Source organism: Aotus nancymaae, unplaced genomic scaffold (assembly GCF_030222135.1).
Source record: "Aotus nancymaae isolate 86718 unplaced genomic scaffold, 86718_ANA_hifiasm-v0.15.2.pri h1tg000053l, whole genome shotgun sequence".
Classification (NCBI taxonomy): Eukaryota; Metazoa; Chordata; class Mammalia; order Primates; family Aotidae; genus Aotus; species Aotus nancymaae.
The window spans coordinates 12,620,551-12,638,318 of NW_026988467.1; the positions used below are offsets into that span (position 1 = coordinate 12,620,551).

General features: G+C 48.2%; 1 protein-coding gene across 1 annotated transcript in view; it reads left to right on the forward strand.

The window, feature by feature from the left end:
• Positions 1-17,768, forward strand: part of FHAD1 (forkhead associated phosphopeptide binding domain 1) — a 157,539-nt gene that overhangs the window by 40,989 nt on the left and 98,782 nt on the right. The window contains exons 4-6 of the mRNA XM_021668394.2: positions 872-981; positions 5,666-5,902; positions 11,195-11,318. Of these exons, the coding sequence (XP_021524069.2) occupies positions 872-981; positions 5,666-5,902; positions 11,195-11,318 (471 nt within the window). The remainder of the gene's footprint in view (positions 1-871; positions 982-5,665; positions 5,903-11,194; positions 11,319-17,768) is intronic.

The window sequence follows — 17,768 nt, forward strand, 5'->3', positions numbered from 1 at the left end:
CCCATGATCATGCTACTACACTCTAGCCTGGGTGACAGAGCAAGACCCTCTGTGTCTGTCTGTCTCTCTTTCTCTAAATATATATATGTGTGTGTGTGTGTGTATGGTAAATATATATATATGTAGAAAATACATATATATATTTAGAATATATATATATATAAATATATATATTTTTCTAATCCACAGTTGGTTGACTCCGCAAATGTGGAGCCCACACATACGGAGGCCCAGCTGTATCTATTTCTTGTTATAAATCCCAGTATCACAGAACCAGATATAAATAAGGCTTTGCGGGCCATACAGTCTGTGTTGCAGCTACTCAGCTCTGTGTTTGTGGCACAAAAGCAGCCGTAGATGATACATACATGAGTAACTGTGGCTGCATTCCAGGAAAACTGTCCCTTCCGTCACAGGCGCTGGGCTGGATTCAGCCCCAGCAAGAGCTGTAGTTTGCCGATCCCTGCTCGACTTCACGTTTCATTCACTCCTCATAGTAGCCCTTTATGATAGAGACTCTTCATGCCCCTAAATGGTATGTGTGGAAACTCAGGCTAAAAGAGATTAAATGACCTGCCCGAAGTCACCAGCTCTTCTGTGGCATAGGAAAAAGGTTTGGAAAGAGACACATCACGGTGGGTGACAGCACAGTTAGTGCAGGAGGAGGGAATGAGGTGGCCCTTTCTCTTTCTAGTCCTGTGATGCTTTCACTGCTTTTCAGTGAGCACACACACAGCAGTTTGTCATTTTTAAATTACATAAAATGTCAGTCTCTGGGGAGAAACAAACAGGAAGGCTAATGTGAACATATCTTCAGGCCTCAGTGAAACTCATGGTGTCTTTTGTGCTCTCTGCTGATCTCATGCCTTAGTGTGGACCAATACCAGGAAACTGTCGGAACAGTCAGTGGCCGAGGGGATTCCTGGGGCAGCTCCCAGCGCGGAGATTTATATGGAGCAGGACCTGGCCCAGCAGGACAAGGTGAGGGAGGGGCCTGGGGAGGGGCGGAGCTGCAGCAGCAGGCGCACTGCAGAGGGACTCTCCGATGCCTGTTCCCTTCTGTGGCCCAGAAGTGCCCTCATCCCGCTTCTAGGAAACCACCTCTTATTCCCAAGACATTCAACCAAATGTTTTCTTCTAAATTACAACCTCCGCAACCACTGTTTATTAAGCACCTACTGTGAGCTAGACTGTGTCCTGTGCACTTGACATTCATTCATTCATTTAATCTTTGCTGTCTTCAAAATAGATTTTTTTATCACCCTCACTTAACAATGAGGAAACCGGAGCTCAGAGAGGTTAAGTAATTTGCCGAAGGTTGCATAGTACAAGGGGTAGAACTGGGATTCCAACCCAGGTCTGGTTAACTTCTAAACTGGTGATGGAATCCACCACTCTTCCATCACCAGCTTCGAAGTTAAACAGACCTGAGTTAATCTCCCTAGCGGGAGGAGGTGAGAGCCGAGGTCAGAGATGGCTGAGCAAATGAGAAAGACTTGTTAAAGAACCAGAGAGGTGTAGACAGGAAGAGAGAGCGGTCAGAACAGATGAATGTCAGCAAACCTGGGGAGGATGGATCCAGGTTGATTTCACCTCCGTTAGCCACAACCTGAAAATTGTATTATAATTGACTACTTTTGCACCAACCTAATACTAAAAGCAATAGTCCAACCATGCCTTGCTTCCCCTAAAGATCAGGGCCTGAGCCTGCAGCAATTCTCAGAGTTTGTAAGGAGCAGAACCACCTGGAGCTCCTGACACGTGGAAGTGACATGTCCAGGAATCTGCAGCAATGTTGAGTAAGGTGAGAAGCCAGGTTTGGATGCTCTGTCAGTTAACCAGCTGGCGCGAAATTTAGTGGCTTAAAACAGCAGTTTAGTCCGGACGTGGTGGCTCATGCCTGTAATCCCAGCACTTTGGGTGGCTGAAGCTGGTGGATCACAAGGTCAGGAGTTCGAGACCGGCCTGGCCAATAAGGTGAAACCCCATCTCTACTAAAAAAATACAAAAAAATTAGCTGGGTTTGGTGGCACATGCCTGTAATCCCAGCTACTTGGGAGGCTGAGGCAGGAGAATTGCTTGAACCCAGGAGGCAGAGGTTGCAGTGAGCCGAGATCATGCCACTGCACTCCAACCTGGGTGACAAAGCAAGACTCCATCTAAAAAAAAAAAAACCCAGCAATTTATTTCCCACAATTCTATGGGTTGCCTTGGAAGATTCTCCTGCTAGTGTCTTCTGGCCTCACTCAGGCAACTGCAGTCAGCCGGTGGCGTGGCAGGTGCGGATGGTCTCAGAAGGCCTCATTCCCATGTCGGGGACCTCGATTGGGACACCTGGAATTGGTTTTTTTTTTGTTTTTTTAATTTATTCCCATAGACAGATTTATTTATCTTATTTTTTTGAAGCTTTTATAGAGTTTTTATTAGTTTTCTTTTTTAAAATTTTTCATAAGTTATTGGGGGACAGGTTGTATTTGGTTACATGGGTAAACTAGGACGGCCACTATGGAAAACAGCATGGAGCTTCCTTAAAGAACTAAAAGTAGAACTACCATGGGATCCGGCAATCCCACTACTGGGTATCTGCCCAGAGGAAAAGAAGTCATTATTCGAAAAAGATACTTGCACACAAATGTTTATAGCGGCACAGTTCACAATTGCAAAATCACAGAACTAACCCAAATGCCCATCAATCTGAGTGGATAAAGAAACTGTGGTATATATATTCAATGGAATAGCACACAGCCATAAAAAGGAATGAATTAACAGCATTTGCAGTGACCTGGATGAGATTGGAGACTATTATTCTAAGTGAATTAACTCAGGAATGGAAAACGAAGTGTCATATGTTCTCACTGATATGGGGGAGCTAAGCTATAAGATCACAAAGGCATAAGAATGATAGTGGACTTTGGGGAGTTGCAGGGAAGAGTGGGAAGGGGACGAGGGATAAAAGACTACAAATATGGTGCAGTGTATAGTGCTTGGGTGATGGTGCACCAAAATCTCACCACTAAGAATCACCGCTAAAGGACACCTGGAATTGTGAGCCCTCTCTGCTCATGGTTCTTCATCCCGGCTTCCTCACAGTATAGTGGTCTCTGGGTTTCCAGAGGGCCAGGACAGAAGCTGTACAGCCTCTTAAGAACTTGCTTGGAGACCACTCAGCATCACATCTGTCACTTTCTGTTGGTCAAATCAGATCACGGGGCCAGCCTAGATTTAGGGGCTGGGAAAATAGACTCCCCTGCTTGATGGCAGAAGCTGCAGAGTATTTGTAGCCATTTTTAATCCACCACGGTTGTTAAGCTGGAACTAAGATGCAGCCACTTATCTAGATTTTTACTATTTATGAACTACTTATGCCTGGCCTTACCAGGACTCCTTCAAGTGCAAGTGATAATAAATTGGTTTAAGAAAAAATAGGCTGGGCAGTGGCTCACGCCTGTAATCCCAGCACTTTGGGAGGCCAAGCAGGAGGATCACTTGAGCCCAGGATTTCAAGACCAGCCTGGGCAATATAGCAAGACTCTATCTCTGCAAAAAAACAAACAAACGAAGAAAAAACAAAAACCGAAAACTTAGCCATGCATAGTGAACCTTGCCTATAGTCCCAACTACTAGGGAGGCTGAGGTGGGAGAATCACTTGAGCCCAGGAGATCAAGGCTGCAATGAGATGTAATTGCACAACTATGCTCCAGTCTGGGTAACAGAGTAAGACCCTGTCTCAAAAAATAAATAAATAAATAAATAAAAGCATTTACTGGCTTATCTTACTGGAAAATGTAAAGGCCAGCCAGCTTCAGGCATGACTGGATCCGGGAGCTTAAATGATCAGACAGCTCCTTGCTGTCATTTTCTCTACTGTTTCCCTAATAGTTTTGCTCTCTGCAGCAGGCTGGCTTCCTATGTTGGAAAACATGACTGTAGACAAACTGAAGTTCATGTTTAAAGTTTATGATCCAAAAGGCAGCAAGAGCTTCTTCCTCTTGTAAGTAATACATGAAATCTCTGAGAAAATGCCAGTTGACCAGCCTGGGTCACGTGCACATGGCAGGTGGGACAGGAAGGATTATTGCACATCACTGACCCTTCTACCAAGACCATGTGGGGGGTGCTCCCTCAAGGAAGTCACAGGGTCCTCACCAGAAAGGCAGGAACCATAGCTGTGCACCGTGAGCTGGAGCCTTCTCTATACTTCAGCACCCAGCGTGAGCGTGGCACACAATAGATGCTCAATACACGTTTGTTGTGTGGATGCTGAACAAGCACCTGGCTGGAAATGGAGCCGTTGGGTAACTCATTGGATGAAGCAAGGGGCTGCCCAGAGCATGGAATCTGTTTGAGGCTGACCTTCGAAATATTTCCACAAGTACGCACAGGGACCCAGAAACAGACCCCGGGCAGCAGTGGGCTCCATCATGACCAAAACCTAGAAGGTCAAGCTCCCCAGGGTAGGTCTAGAAACTGCCCACCCGCCTCCTTCCAACCAGCAGAAAATTGCATGGAGAGCAGGGTTTTCTCTCAAAGTAACTGATCAGGAACTAGCTGCCTATGGAACACATCAGGGAATTTTGGTTTTCAGTCCTCCCGATATTTTATTGATGAGTTCTGGGAGAAGTTTGAGGAATTTTTTCCCCCTTTTTTGGGAAACCTAAGAAATTCTTTGGCTACAATGCTTTTTCTTTTGGAGAGATGGAGGACTGGGTTAATGACACCTGTGAGTATAGCCTGCCAAGCTCAGAGTTTTTTCCAGCCTGAAGTTTACAAGAGCCTACACACATAAATCACCATTCCCCTCTCATTTATTTTTCACGACTCGGTTACCTGGAATAAATTTTTATGTGAATAACCAAAAGAGGCAGGGAATTACAGAAGAGGGGAAAGAGGAAAAGCTATTTCAGAATGTATTAAATGTGTAAAGTTAAATAGCCCCGTTATAGTCAAAACGTGGCTGAATAGAGTCATTTCCTTAATTACCTTTCCTTCGTCCCTAGATGCTGGACTAAGGCCTGGTAAGTTAATTCCTAAAAATATTACAAATAAACTTTCTGGCAACAAAAATTCCCAAGTGGGTTGATGGTTCTTAATGTGAAAGTGTAATTTTAGGGGAAAGGAAAGTTTCTGTCCCTCTAAGGTATGCGCATGCATTATAGGAGTCTATATGCAAGTAGGCATTTTAACCAAACTCTGGTCTCTATGAGTTTCCAAGTGACAAAGAGAGCCCCAAAGTCTGCCTTTTCCCTGCCTGCCTGCTCTCGCTTTCCCAAAAGAATTACACTATAATTTTCCTACCTTTTTTTATTTTTTTGAGACAGAGTTGCACTCTTGTCACCCAGGCTGGAGTGCAATGGCATGGTCTTGGCTCACTGCAACCTCTGCCTCCCAGGTTCAAGCGATTCTCCTGTCTCAGTCTCCCAATTAGCTGGGATTACAGGTGCCCACCACCATGCCCAGCTAATTATTTTTAGTAGAGACAGGGTTTCACCATGTTGGCCATGCTGGTCTCAAACTCCTGACCTCAGGGGATCCACCCGCCTCAGCCTCCTAAAGTGCTGGGATTACAGGCATCAGCCACTACGCCCATCCACTACCTTTTTTTTAATGGGCTCAGCCTTACACCGGTCCCACACCTAGTATGCTTCCCATCTGATCTCCACCCAGGATGAAATAATTCTGCTGCTGGGAAAAGAGATCAGCCGTCTCTCAGATTATGAAATTGAATCCAAATACAAAGATGTCATAATAGCAGACCTGCAGAACGAAGTGGCTGAACTGAGTCAGAAGCTGTCGGAGGCCTCCACCTCCAGGCAGACTGAGAGAGAGGTCGCACAGAAGCGTCAGGTTCTGGATGAAGACGTCGACGCCAAACAGAAAGAGATCCAGAGCTTGAAAAACCAGGTGGGTGGAGCCCGAGAGGTACAGCACGGCTCTCAGGCCAAGGCCCGGGAGGCCCCAGGAGCACCAACCAAGGTGACCCACCCAGAATTAGGGAACGGGCAGTCAGTCAGTGGAGCATGGTGGTTAAGAACACAAATCCACAAGGCTGAGAGACTTGGCAGTTTCCTAGCATGGTAAGAACAAGATCAGCATTTGTTCAGCACCGGCCACGTGCACGAACTAGTGCAAAGCACTTTATTTATTTACTATTATTATTATTATTATTGTTTTGAGATGGAGTTTCGCTCGTTTCCCAGGCTGGAGTACAATGGCGCGATCTTGGCTCACTGCAACTTCCGCCTACCAGATTCAAGCGATTCTCCTGCCTCAGCCTCCCAAGTAGCTGGGATTACAGACATGTGCCCCCATGCCTAGCTAATTTTGTATTTTTAGTAGAGACAGGGTTTCTCCATGTTGGGCAGGGTGGTCTTGAACTCCCAATCTCAGGTGATCCGCCTACCTCGGCCTCCCAAAGTGTTGGAATTACAGGCATGAGCCGCCGTGCCCAGCCCTTTAACTTATTTAAACCTCACAATCCTCTGACACATCCATTCTACAGATGAAAAATCCAAGGCAGGCCCAGGCCAGGCGTGGTGGCTCATGCCTGTAATCCAGCACTTTGGGAGACTGAGGCTGGTAGATCCCTTGAGGTCAGGAGTTCAAGACCAGCCTGGCCAATATGGTGAAACCCCGTCTCTATTAAAAATACAAAAATTTGCCAGGCGTGGTGGCGCACACCTATAATTATCCCAACTACTTCAGAAGCTGAGGCTGAACCCGGGAGGCGGAGGTTGCAGTGAGCCGAGATCATGCCACTGCACTCCAGCCTGGGTGACAGAGTGAGACCCTGTCTCAAAAGAAAAAAAAAAAGTCTCAAGTCAGGCCCAGAGACACCCAGGAACTGCTTACAGCTTGCACAGCATGTGAGAGGTGGCGGTACAATTTGAACTCAGGTCTGCTTTCTTACAGACCCCGTGTTCTCACCCAATTTCCTGTTCCCCCACAATGCTGTCACTTCAATCCAGCCCCGGCCAGGGAGAGCTATGGGCAGTTAGCTAAGTGGGGAGAAGGAACCCCGCAGTGTTCCAAACGCAGAGGCCTTTACCAAACCCCGAAGGCAGTTAGTTACTGGTTCACTTACAGGGAATTGCATCAAACAAAAATTCTTCACCTGGAACTTCTGAATTTACCAGTCACGTTCCTTTCTCTTGAAACTTGATTCATATTCCTTTTTTTTTTAACTTTAAAATTGACCAGTGATATTGTATATCAATTATATCTCAACAGTTAAGTTGTTAAAAGAGAAACGGGCCATAATTTTGCCCTCAGTGCATCATGCTGCTTAAACTGTGGTTGTGCCCTGGGCCTCTGTTCGCTGATTCACTGCTTTTGGCCTCTCCCTTCTGTACGCAATTCAGGGTGCATAGTTTAATCCCTGGAAAAAGCCCTAGGGTAGACATGGTGAACCTAGGAGAGTCTCTCAGGGACTATAAGCTCCACAAGGGCAAGGGCTAGGCGTAGTTACCTTCCAGAATAGGACAGTATCTGTTCATTTGTTCATTCATTCATCCATCCACTCATTCGTTCATTCAAATAGTTGTTGCGTGACTACCCAGTGCCAGGCCCTCTTCTGGGCTCTGGGAATTCGGCAGAGAACAAGGCTGACCTGATCCTTGTCTTCCTATAATTGTGTTCCAATGAGGGAGACAGAGTAGACAAGAAGAGAGACAAACATATGCCCTAATATTGAAGCAGTGACCCTCCTTCAGACCTGTTTTTGAAAGAACAATGAAAGTAGCTGGTCCTGGCCAGGCGAGGTGGCTCATGCCTGTAATCCCAGCACTTTGGGAGGCCGAGGCAGGTAGATCACGAGGTCAGGAGATTGAGACCATCCTGGTTAACACAGTTAAACCCCATCTCTACTTAAAAAAATACAAAAAATTAGCCGGGCGTGGTGGCAGATGCCTGTACCTAGCTACTCAGGAGGCTGAGGCAGGAGAATCGCTTGAACCTGGACGGTGGAGGTTGCAGTGAACCGAGATCGCGCCACTGCATACTAGCCTGGGCAACAGAGGGAGACTCCATCTCAAGAAAAAAAAAAAAAAAAAGAACGTAGCTGGGGAGCTGGTCTATAGGAATGACTGCTGCAGACAGCTGCCTGGACATGTCTCTAACTCATTGAGGAGCCTCTTTCTCTTGATCTGAACCCAGTTTTGGAACCAGATCTCCATGTTTTTCAGTAATTCTCCCATTTCAGAACTTTCCTGCACTAAGTGAAGTGTCTTGTCCAAGTACAAGGTTAAGGATGAGTAATTGTCACATATCTTTGAGTCTGTGTTCACAAGTCACATATTGGGCATTGTTTAAAGTGCCCACATTATCTGGAAACTTGTCTTTTCACCAAGAAATTATCTAGAAATAATTACTCTGTGGCTGGGCACGGTGGCTCACTTTGGGAGGCTGAGGCAGGCGGATCACCTGAGGTCAGGAGTTCAAGACCAGCCTGGCCAACATGGTGAAACCCCATCTCTACTAAAAAATACAAAAATTAGCCAGGCGTGATGGTGTGTGTCTGTAATCCCAGCTACTTGGGAGACTGAGGCAGGAGAATCGCTTGAACCTGGAAGGTAGAGGTTGTAGTGAGCCAAGATCGTGCCACTGTACTCCAGCCTGGGCAACAGAGTGAGAGTCTGTCTCAAAAAAAAAAAAAAGAGAGAGAGAGAAAGAAAGAATTACTCTGACTTATTAATATTCTTTCCTCCACCTTGATCTTGGCTCATAATTGAAAGATGACATTTTATAACAAAGCATCTCTGATGTAAAGGATGCATTTGGTTTGAATCCAAATCAAGTTTCATCTGCTCACATTTTAGTCTCTTAAATATTCTATTGCCAACAGAACATTCAAGCAGACGTATAAGCCACATGGCAGGTTGATTTATTGTTCTGATTACTTGTTCTCCCAGGTCTCCTGAAAGTGCGTGCCTATCAATTTACTGCTCTCAGAGAGCCCTTCGATCCAATACAATACCCCAAGACAATGAGCCATGTGGTCTGTGCTGCCTGTGCTAATTAGCAGCTGAATTCGTATCTTGAAGCAATCAGTCTTCCTAGCACTATTAACTTTCTTATGACCCAGTGCCCATTTTATTACACAGTATAACAGGCACTAAATACCCGGGGATTTATGCCAATTATAGACAATAGGGATATTTATTTTGGTCATGAAATTGATGAAGATGTTTGAAGACTACGTGGAGTTTTCCCACAGTCTGAAATCCTACAGCTCTGATACTTAGATTGAAACATTTCCTATCTGTCAGACAGCACTGGAGTCTTTGGGGGATGGGTTTTCTCATCCCTTCTGGAAGTTTCTCTATGTGTTGTGCCTCAGGTATACAAACAAAAGCATTAAGCTGAGAAGAGCTGTAATATTTTTTTTAAGTTCCAAGTACCTTTTTTGTGGGGAGTTGCATGTCCCCACAGAGAACAGAAGAGGTGAAATAATTTTTTTTACTCCAAATTTCCAAAGTCAGACCTGCAAAAGTATAGCCTTGGAGAGGGTGGGGACATCGCACAGCCCGTGTCCCTCCGTCTTCTAGTGAGCACCCCTTCTCCAATATTAGATGCCCCAGGGAAAATGTGAGTCGTGCACGAAATGGGCTGTATAAATTGTGAAACCTTAATCCTTCTGTTGATTCTACCATGGAGTCATAGCCACAAGGTTTTCGGAGACAGACACTAAACACAAACTGTGAGCGCCGCCTGGTGGCCAGGTGCGCGGTGCACGGCGCACCGTATCTGCATTGTTGCGGTCCCCCCACTCCCACCCTGTCATATCTTATGATATGCCTGCAACATGATGTGAGTATTAGCAGGGATTCTTGCATCTCCTCTTAATGACAGTCGCACTAGCGTTTTAAGTGAGCCTAGGCAAGGCTTACAAACGCACACAAAAATATTATCAATCTGCCTTCCTGGAGACAGGCAAGAAAAGCAGACGCTAAGACCCACCATGGAATAATCACATCTAGTATCTATGTGGTGAGCCAGACATGGTCCGAGTACTCTTCCATGTACTCACTTACTAAATACTTTCAACAACCCTGAAATTATGACCATCACCGCACCCACTTACAGAATTTTAAAAATGGGCAGAATTGGTGTCCTCCCTATTTTCACGCAGAGACAGATTTTGCAGATGGCAGTCTGGTTCTTGAGTCCCTACAAGCTTCATGGCCTCCGGTTCTTAATGCTGGTTCCTAGAGCCACGTGATAAGATGGAAAGAACTGGAAGCAGGCAACCAAAGCCTGGATTTGGATGGTGACTCTACCACCAACTGATCCATGCAATCCCAAGCAAGCGAGCTCACCCCTCTGAGTCTTGATTTCCTCACTTGCAAAATGGGAGCTGATATGGTTTGGCTGTGTCCCCACCAAATCTCAACTTGAGGTGTATCTCCCAGAAATCTCACTCGTTGTGGGAGAGACCCAGGGGAAGTAATTGAATCGTGGGGGCCGGTCTTTCCCGTGCTGTTCTCGTGATAGTGAATAAGTCTCACAAGATCTGATGGGTTTATCGGAGGTTTCCGCTTTTGCTTCTTCCTCATTTTCTCTTACCACCGCCATGTAAGAAGTGCCTTTCACCTCCCGCCATGATTCTGAGGCCTCCCCAGCCATGTGGAACTGTAAGTCCAATTAAACCTCTTTTTCTTCCCAGTCTCAGGTATGTCTTTATCAGCAGCATGAAAACAGACTCATACAGGAGCATTCCCAGGAGCCTCCTGTGAGGAGGCCGTGAGGCTCTGTTGAAGTAGTGTCTGTGAGTGGGCTTTGTAAGCTCTAGAGTGTTCTATGAGATATAAACTATTGCTGTCATTTGAGGGAATTAATTTTATAACCTGCTTCCCTCTCTTGAACTTTGCTCCATATTCAGTCAGTACTGGGCGACCTGGAACCAACAGGTGGTCTGTTTATGGCTGAGAGTCCAAAGGTCATTGGAAGGCACAGTAAGGAACCAGGTATCCCAGTGACACGAGATAAGGTTCATGTTTTGATGACATAGGAAGTGGTGGTCCTTGAAGGAACAGGCCCTCCCCTGTCCCCTTCCACTAGTTAAAACTAAAAACCTTGGTTTCCCCAACACCCCAGCCAAAAATCAATCTGAATCTTTCCGTCCAGCTTGTGAGAAGTACCTGTGTGTCTCCCAGACGTGGGCCAGCCCGCCTCTGACTGTGCCACCTCCTCCCACAGATCACTGCCCTACAGAAGGGCTACAGCCAGGTGCTGTGCCAGACCCTGTCCGGGCGGAACTCAGAAATCACATCCCTGAAGAATGAGGGCGAAAATTTAAAGAGGGACAACGCTATCGCATCAGGTGAGCCCTTGCTGTAGTTGGGCCTGGGAGCTGCCACTCCCACCCCCCATGTTCTTGACCACACCAGACATCACCAATCAACCACATACTTCTTGTTACTGAACTTGCCTGCAGCCTCAGAGTTATTCTCAGCAGCCCTTTAGGCAGCTGTTGTCCATGAATTTGAGTTCGTCCTCAGGAAAGGTTTATGTGCCATCCAGTTCCTAGCCTGTGGCGTGGTTTGGAGTCAGCCCTTGATAAATATTTGAGCAAATGTTATCTCTTAGCTAAAAGGCCTGCTGAGCATGGACCTCACCAGGGAACACACAGGACAGTCTGTGACTCAGGCAGTCCCATGAGCCAGTTTGCTGTGAATGCAAACTAGAATGTGGCTAAAATGGGGCTGCCCATTTAAGGCACCCAGCATTTTATCCATTTCACACTGGTGGACTGGGGCCGGAGCCAAAGCATTTTGCTGAGAGGTAGCTGGATATTCAAGGACTGGGGCAGCCAACTCGTGGCCCACCCTTGCCAGGCATAGCTATTTCTTAGCCTGGATTCATTCATTCATTCATTCATTCATAACACTTTTTTTTTTTTTTTTTGAGACGGTATCTCGCTCTGTTGCCAGGCTGGAATGTAGTGGCACGATCTCGGCTCACTGCAATCTCTGCCTCCTGGGTTCAAGCAAGTCTCCTGCCTCAGCCTCCCAAGTAGCTGAGATTACAGGCGCCTGCCACCATGCCTAGCTAATTTTTGTATTTTTAGTAGAGGTGGGGTTTCACCATGTTGGCCAGAATGGTCTTGATCTCTTGACCTTGTGATCTGCACACCTCAGCCTCCCAAAGTGCTGGGATTACAAGTGTGAGCCACCGTGCCTGGCTATCATTCAACACATTTGTGGAGCACCTCCTAGACCCCAGGCACTGTTCTAGGCACTGGGGGGAGAGAGCCTGGAGCAAACAGTCAAGATCCCTCTGCTCATGGGGCTCACACTTGGGAGAAGGTGACAGATAATAAGAAGTAAACAGATAAATGAACAAGCCCATACCAGTGCAAGCTTGTCCAGCCCACGACCTGTGGGCCACATACGGCCCAGGACAGCTTTGAATGGGGCCTGACACAAGTTCATAAACTTTCCTAAAACATCATGAGATTTTTGGGTGTGTGATTTTTTTTTTTTTAGCTCATCAGCTATTGTTAGAGTGTGTGTATTTTATGCGTGACCCAAGACCATTCTTCCAGCGTGGCTCAGGGAAGCCAAAAGATTGGATCCCCCCCCGCCCCAGTTCAGTGTCAGGGTAGGGATATCTCTGAGGAGGTGGGAGGGGCTGTCAGGAGGCCCCTGGGAACGGTGTGCCAGGCACAGAGCACAGTGCAAAGGCCCTGAGGCCGGACCGAGCTGCAGTGTCGGAGCAGCTGCTGGCAAGTGTGGGCAAGTATGGCTGGGTCAGGGAACCAGGGCTGTGGGGCCCAGTGGGGTCAGGGCAGAGCCAGGGCCACATCGCAGGGGAGGGGTTCAGGTTTTCTTCTAAGTGTGATGGGATGCGTTTGGTTTTTAAGGCAGAAAATGACATGTCTAAAGACCTACAGATGATGATGCCATTGACAGAGAAAGGGGGAAGAGAGGAAAGCAGGTGGGTGGGCAGGGAATGAATCTGGGTTGGGCGTATTGCTCCTAAAGTCCCTGCACAACAGGAAACATGCCGGCAGCTATGAAGGCTGAGCCTAGCAGTGAGCCAAGCACAATTGCTGTCTCTGCAGGACCCGGGCCCCCTGATCCTGGCTTTCCCTCTGCCTCAGTCTGCAGTCTCCTCCCCACTCCAGGCTTCTACTTCTGCTCTTCCCTAACCTTCAATGTTCTTGGATACTTGTGAGCGCCTCCTATGGGCAGGGCTGCTCTGGGTACCGGGCATATAAGGGGCATCTCACTGGGCCCTGCCTTCCTCCCCGGCATCTGCCCATCACACCCCATCCATCCTGCAAGCCTGTCTCAGACACCGCTTCTCTAATAAGGGAGGCGGACAGACCTGGGCTTGGGCAGGGCCTGGGATGCACTACACTCACGACTCCAGGTGTGGTCCCCAGACCAGCAGCATCAGCATCACCTGGACCCTTGTGGGAAACTCGGAATTTCAGGCCCCGCTCCTGACCTTCCGATCAGAATCTTCATTTAGCAAGCCCCCGGCTGCTGCATGTGCACACTCCAGCTTAAGAAGCACTAGGCCAGGTTATGCTGCAGTGACAAACAGTCCCCCAAGTCTCAGTAGCTCACAGTAGACAGGTTCATTTCCTGCTTCCACCTCGGGCCCATTGTGGATCAGTGGGGGCTTTGGTCACTGTAGCCACTCAGTGACCCAGGCCTACAGACGGCAACACAACACATCACACATCCCATCTTCCATGGCAAGAGAGGCAGATGGAGGAACAGGGACTGGATTTCCTCACCTGCCTGAAACAAACAAAGAAAACAGAAAAGACGTCTGAAATAATGGTTTCCGTATATTGGCCCCAAGAAGCATGTGACAGTGATCTGGGAGGGAGTGGAAACAGACAAGAGGAAACCAGTGATTGCCTCCGGCTTGCGCTGGAGAGAGTTTCCAGACTACAGCAGGGAGGGGAAGCCAGATGGAGCCCAGGGGTCGGCTGGACTTGAGGAGCTGGGGGTGGAGAAGCCAGCACAGCTTGAGTTTGCTGGTGGGGGTGGCAGTGCCAGGCAGGAAGGGGCTGCACGGAGAGCACCCCAGAGATCTCAGATAGTCCCCCTCAATTTTTCAGCAGAGTCAGGCGTGATCAGCACGTGCATGTGGGCAGGGAAGGAACCACCCTGGAGGAGCAGAGGGAACCAACTCGAAGCCCACGTGGGCCTGAGAGTAGCTCACTCTCCCACCGTCCAGAATGGGGAAAGCTTGCACGACACAGGGTGTCTGGGAGAGACTTGAGCCAAATTCATTCTAGAGAAAAGGCCACGCTGGTCCCACCCAGCAAAGCATGCAGCCAAGCCCCAGAGACGGCAGTCTGTCTCCAAGGAACTTAGCTATATCCTGGGACAAAACTCATTTTTACATAAAATTCTGAATCATGTTGTTCCTTGTTACACATTCTTGATTGTACAGTAAAGATTGATTCTTGATTGATACCCACCAATAAAACTAGGATGAATGTTTTTCTAAGAAAAGGACCTATAATCCAAAACCACTGCATTTATGCACCCTTCTCACTTTATCTCGATGTGATAACACAATACTGTATTGGCTATCTGCTGTTACATAACAAGTTATCCCAAAAATCAAAAATATGTTTATCTCACCCAGTTTCTGTGGTTCAGGAACTTGGGAGTGACTTAGTCTGGCTCAGGGTCTCACGAGATTGCAGGAGCTATTGCTGTCATGTCCTCTAAAGTCTGACTAGGGCTGGGGGATCCCCTTCTGGAATGACTGGCTCCCATGGCTATTGGCTGGAGGCCTCAGTCCCTCACCATGTGTGCCCTTCCCTAGGGCCGCTTGAGTGTCCTCACAACATGGGGGTTGACCTTCCCAGACTGAGTGATCCAAGAGCGAGCAAAGAAGAAACCACAACATCTGTGATGACTCAGCCTGGGAAGTCACATTCACCACTTCCACAGTGCCATGTGAGTTACACACGTCAGCCCTATTCAGGTGGGAGGGGGCTACACAAGGCCAGGAATACTAACAGGCGGTGATCACGGGGGCCATTTTGCAAGCTGGCTACCACATATAGTCATGGGTGGCAGGGAATAAACACTCTGTTAGCCACTCTACTATGTTCTTTATATATTGCAAGGTTTTGTTCTTGGGTTCTTGCCAAGTTTAAAAAGGAAGAAACTGAGGCCAACACAAGAAGATCCAATGTGAAAGGAATTTATTCAGGTTCCCGGGCGAGGTTCTGCGGTCCAACAGGAGGGGCCAGAGAAGTCGCGTGGACTCCTCTCAGACGTGGGGTTTTATAGGGAGTGAAGGAGCTCGGTTGGTTGTGGGAGAGCAGGACTACAATTGGGTAACGTTACAAGCCTTTGTTTGCATACAGGACTTGGCTGCTATTGGTTAGAATTACTCGGCTGCTGTTGGCTAGAAAGACCCGGCTGCTATTGGCTAGAAAGACCCGGCTGCTATTGGCTAGAAAGACCCGGCTGCTATTGGCTAGAAAGACCCGGCTGCTATTGGCTAGAAAGACTCGGCTGCTATTGGCTAGAATCACAAGACCCCGCTTGCATACTGGGTTCTTTAAGGGAAAGCCAGGCTGTGCGAGAAGGGGAGAAGGGGAAAAGGGAACATGTCCGAGCATGTCCGAGCTTTCGGAGAAAAGGGGGGGTGGTGTGCATCCGAGCTCCCGGCGAGGCAACCGGCCTTACATTCCAACCTTTTGATGATTGATAGAGGGCGCTGCTCTTTCTGACTACTTCCCGCTGAATAGGGGCAAAGTTAGGGGGACAGGTCGGTCGGCTGGTGCCTCGACTGTGAATGAGATGAAGGGATGAAGCAGCATTTGATTGACAGCCACTTGTCCAATTTCTCGCACACAAGCTTGTAGGAACCTTTTTCCACCGTTAATAGGTCAAGGGCCCATTGGTTTTAGAGAATTACTTGGGCTAGTAACGTGATTTGTCGCTGGAGGGAGGCCAGAGAGGCGGCTGATGCTTCAATGGCCACACGGAGCTTATCTTCCAGTTGGGCAGCTGAAGTGACACTGTACCCTAGGGCACCACTCCCGAGTCCAGCTGCTGCTAGAGAGGATGCTAGAGATAGAGACCAACAACTATTGGGAGGAAGACAGACTGCTCGTTTGTTTCGGGGAGCAGAGGGAAGCGTAAGGAGAGATAGGAGCTCAGCTTGCCCGTATACTTCCAACTGTGAGACTAGAGTAACGGGCACACAGTGGGGGTGAGAGTGGCACTTATAACCTTGGTTAGGGTCCCATTACACCAAAAGTATCCTCCCGGAGGTGAAAAGGTAAGGTCTGGGCTAGAGAGAAGAAGGTTAGACAGGCCCTCCCGAGGTGTAACAAATGTATCCATTAGTTTAGGACAGGAATGGGCTGGGGAAGGGGAATGGGATGGAAGAGGAAACAAAGTAGTCGAGCCGAGTAGAGAAGTGGGATGAAGGCCGACTAAAGGATTTTCAAAGAGAAAGTAAGACTCAGAGTGTAGAGGAATAGTAAAGAAGGACTGAGACCTGGGAAGGTATGCTAGGCCCTGAGAAGGAAAGAATATTTAGCTCCCATATCCACTAAGAAGGAAAGGGACCTACCCGCTACCTGCAGCTTTACCCTGGGCTCAGCAAGGGTGATGGGGGTCCTCAAGTCTAGGCTGCGTCAGTCGTCCAGAAGGCCGGGAAATTCAGGCAAAGGGATTGCTTCCTGTGGACCCGCCTGCTCTTCACACAGAGGTGCGGGGAGTGGGCCTGTGGTCCGGGACAGGCAATCAACCTTCCAGTGTCCAGTCTGTTTGCAGTTTGGGCAGGGACCGGGAGGTGGACGAGGACAGGGGCACTGCCGTGCCCAGTGTCCCTCTTGGCCACACTTGAAGCAGGGCCCGGGCAGGACTTTTGAAGCAGTCTGGGCAGGTCCTAGGGGACCTTTTTGGAGGAACTTTGAGGAGTTTCTCCCACCAGATGCTGGGCGTGCTGCCAGCCTCAGGCCTGCTACAATAGCTTGGATTTGGAGATCTACCTTCTGCCGTAAGTAGGCCTGTCGGGTGGCCTCAGCCTTATCCTCTCGGCTGTTAAAAACTTTAAATGCTATGTTTACCAGGTCCCGTATGGGAGTTTGGGGGCCCTCCTCAGCTTTTTTTAGTTTCTTTCTAATGTCTGGTGCTGACTGGGAGATAAAATGGGCTGCTAGGAGGGTGGTCCCAGCTGGGGAATTTGGGTCTACTTGAGTGTGAAGGACCATAGCGTTAGTTAACCGGTCAAGGAAGGCAGCTGGGTTTTCAGTAGAACCCTGAGTTATTTCACGCAGCTTATCTTAATTAACTACCTTTTGAGCTGTGCCTTGCATGCCCACTAGGAGGCACTGCAGCATTTGGTTTTGGCGGCGGCGGTCATTTTGGCCAGTTTGATAATCCCAATTAGGGTTGGTGTCAGGGACCGCTGCTGCGCCTACGGGCATTTGGGGATCAGTGAGGTGTACCTGATCAGCATGCACCCGAGCTGCTACACGGATGCGATCATGCTCATCAGGAGTAAGGGTAGAAGTCAGAATTACATAAATATCATGCCAGGTTAAGTTATAGGCCTGGATAACATAGTGGAACTCTTTGGTGTAAGCAGTAGGATTGGTAGAGAAAGACCCTAGGCGTTTTTCAATAGCTGATAGATCGGAGAGGGAGAAGGGAACGTGCACTTGGACAATGCCCTCTGCACCGGCCACCTCGCGGAGGGGGCAAAGGAGGGAGGCTTCATCGTTAGGAGCACAACACGAGCAGCTGTGAGCACTAACAGGAGAGGCCAGGTT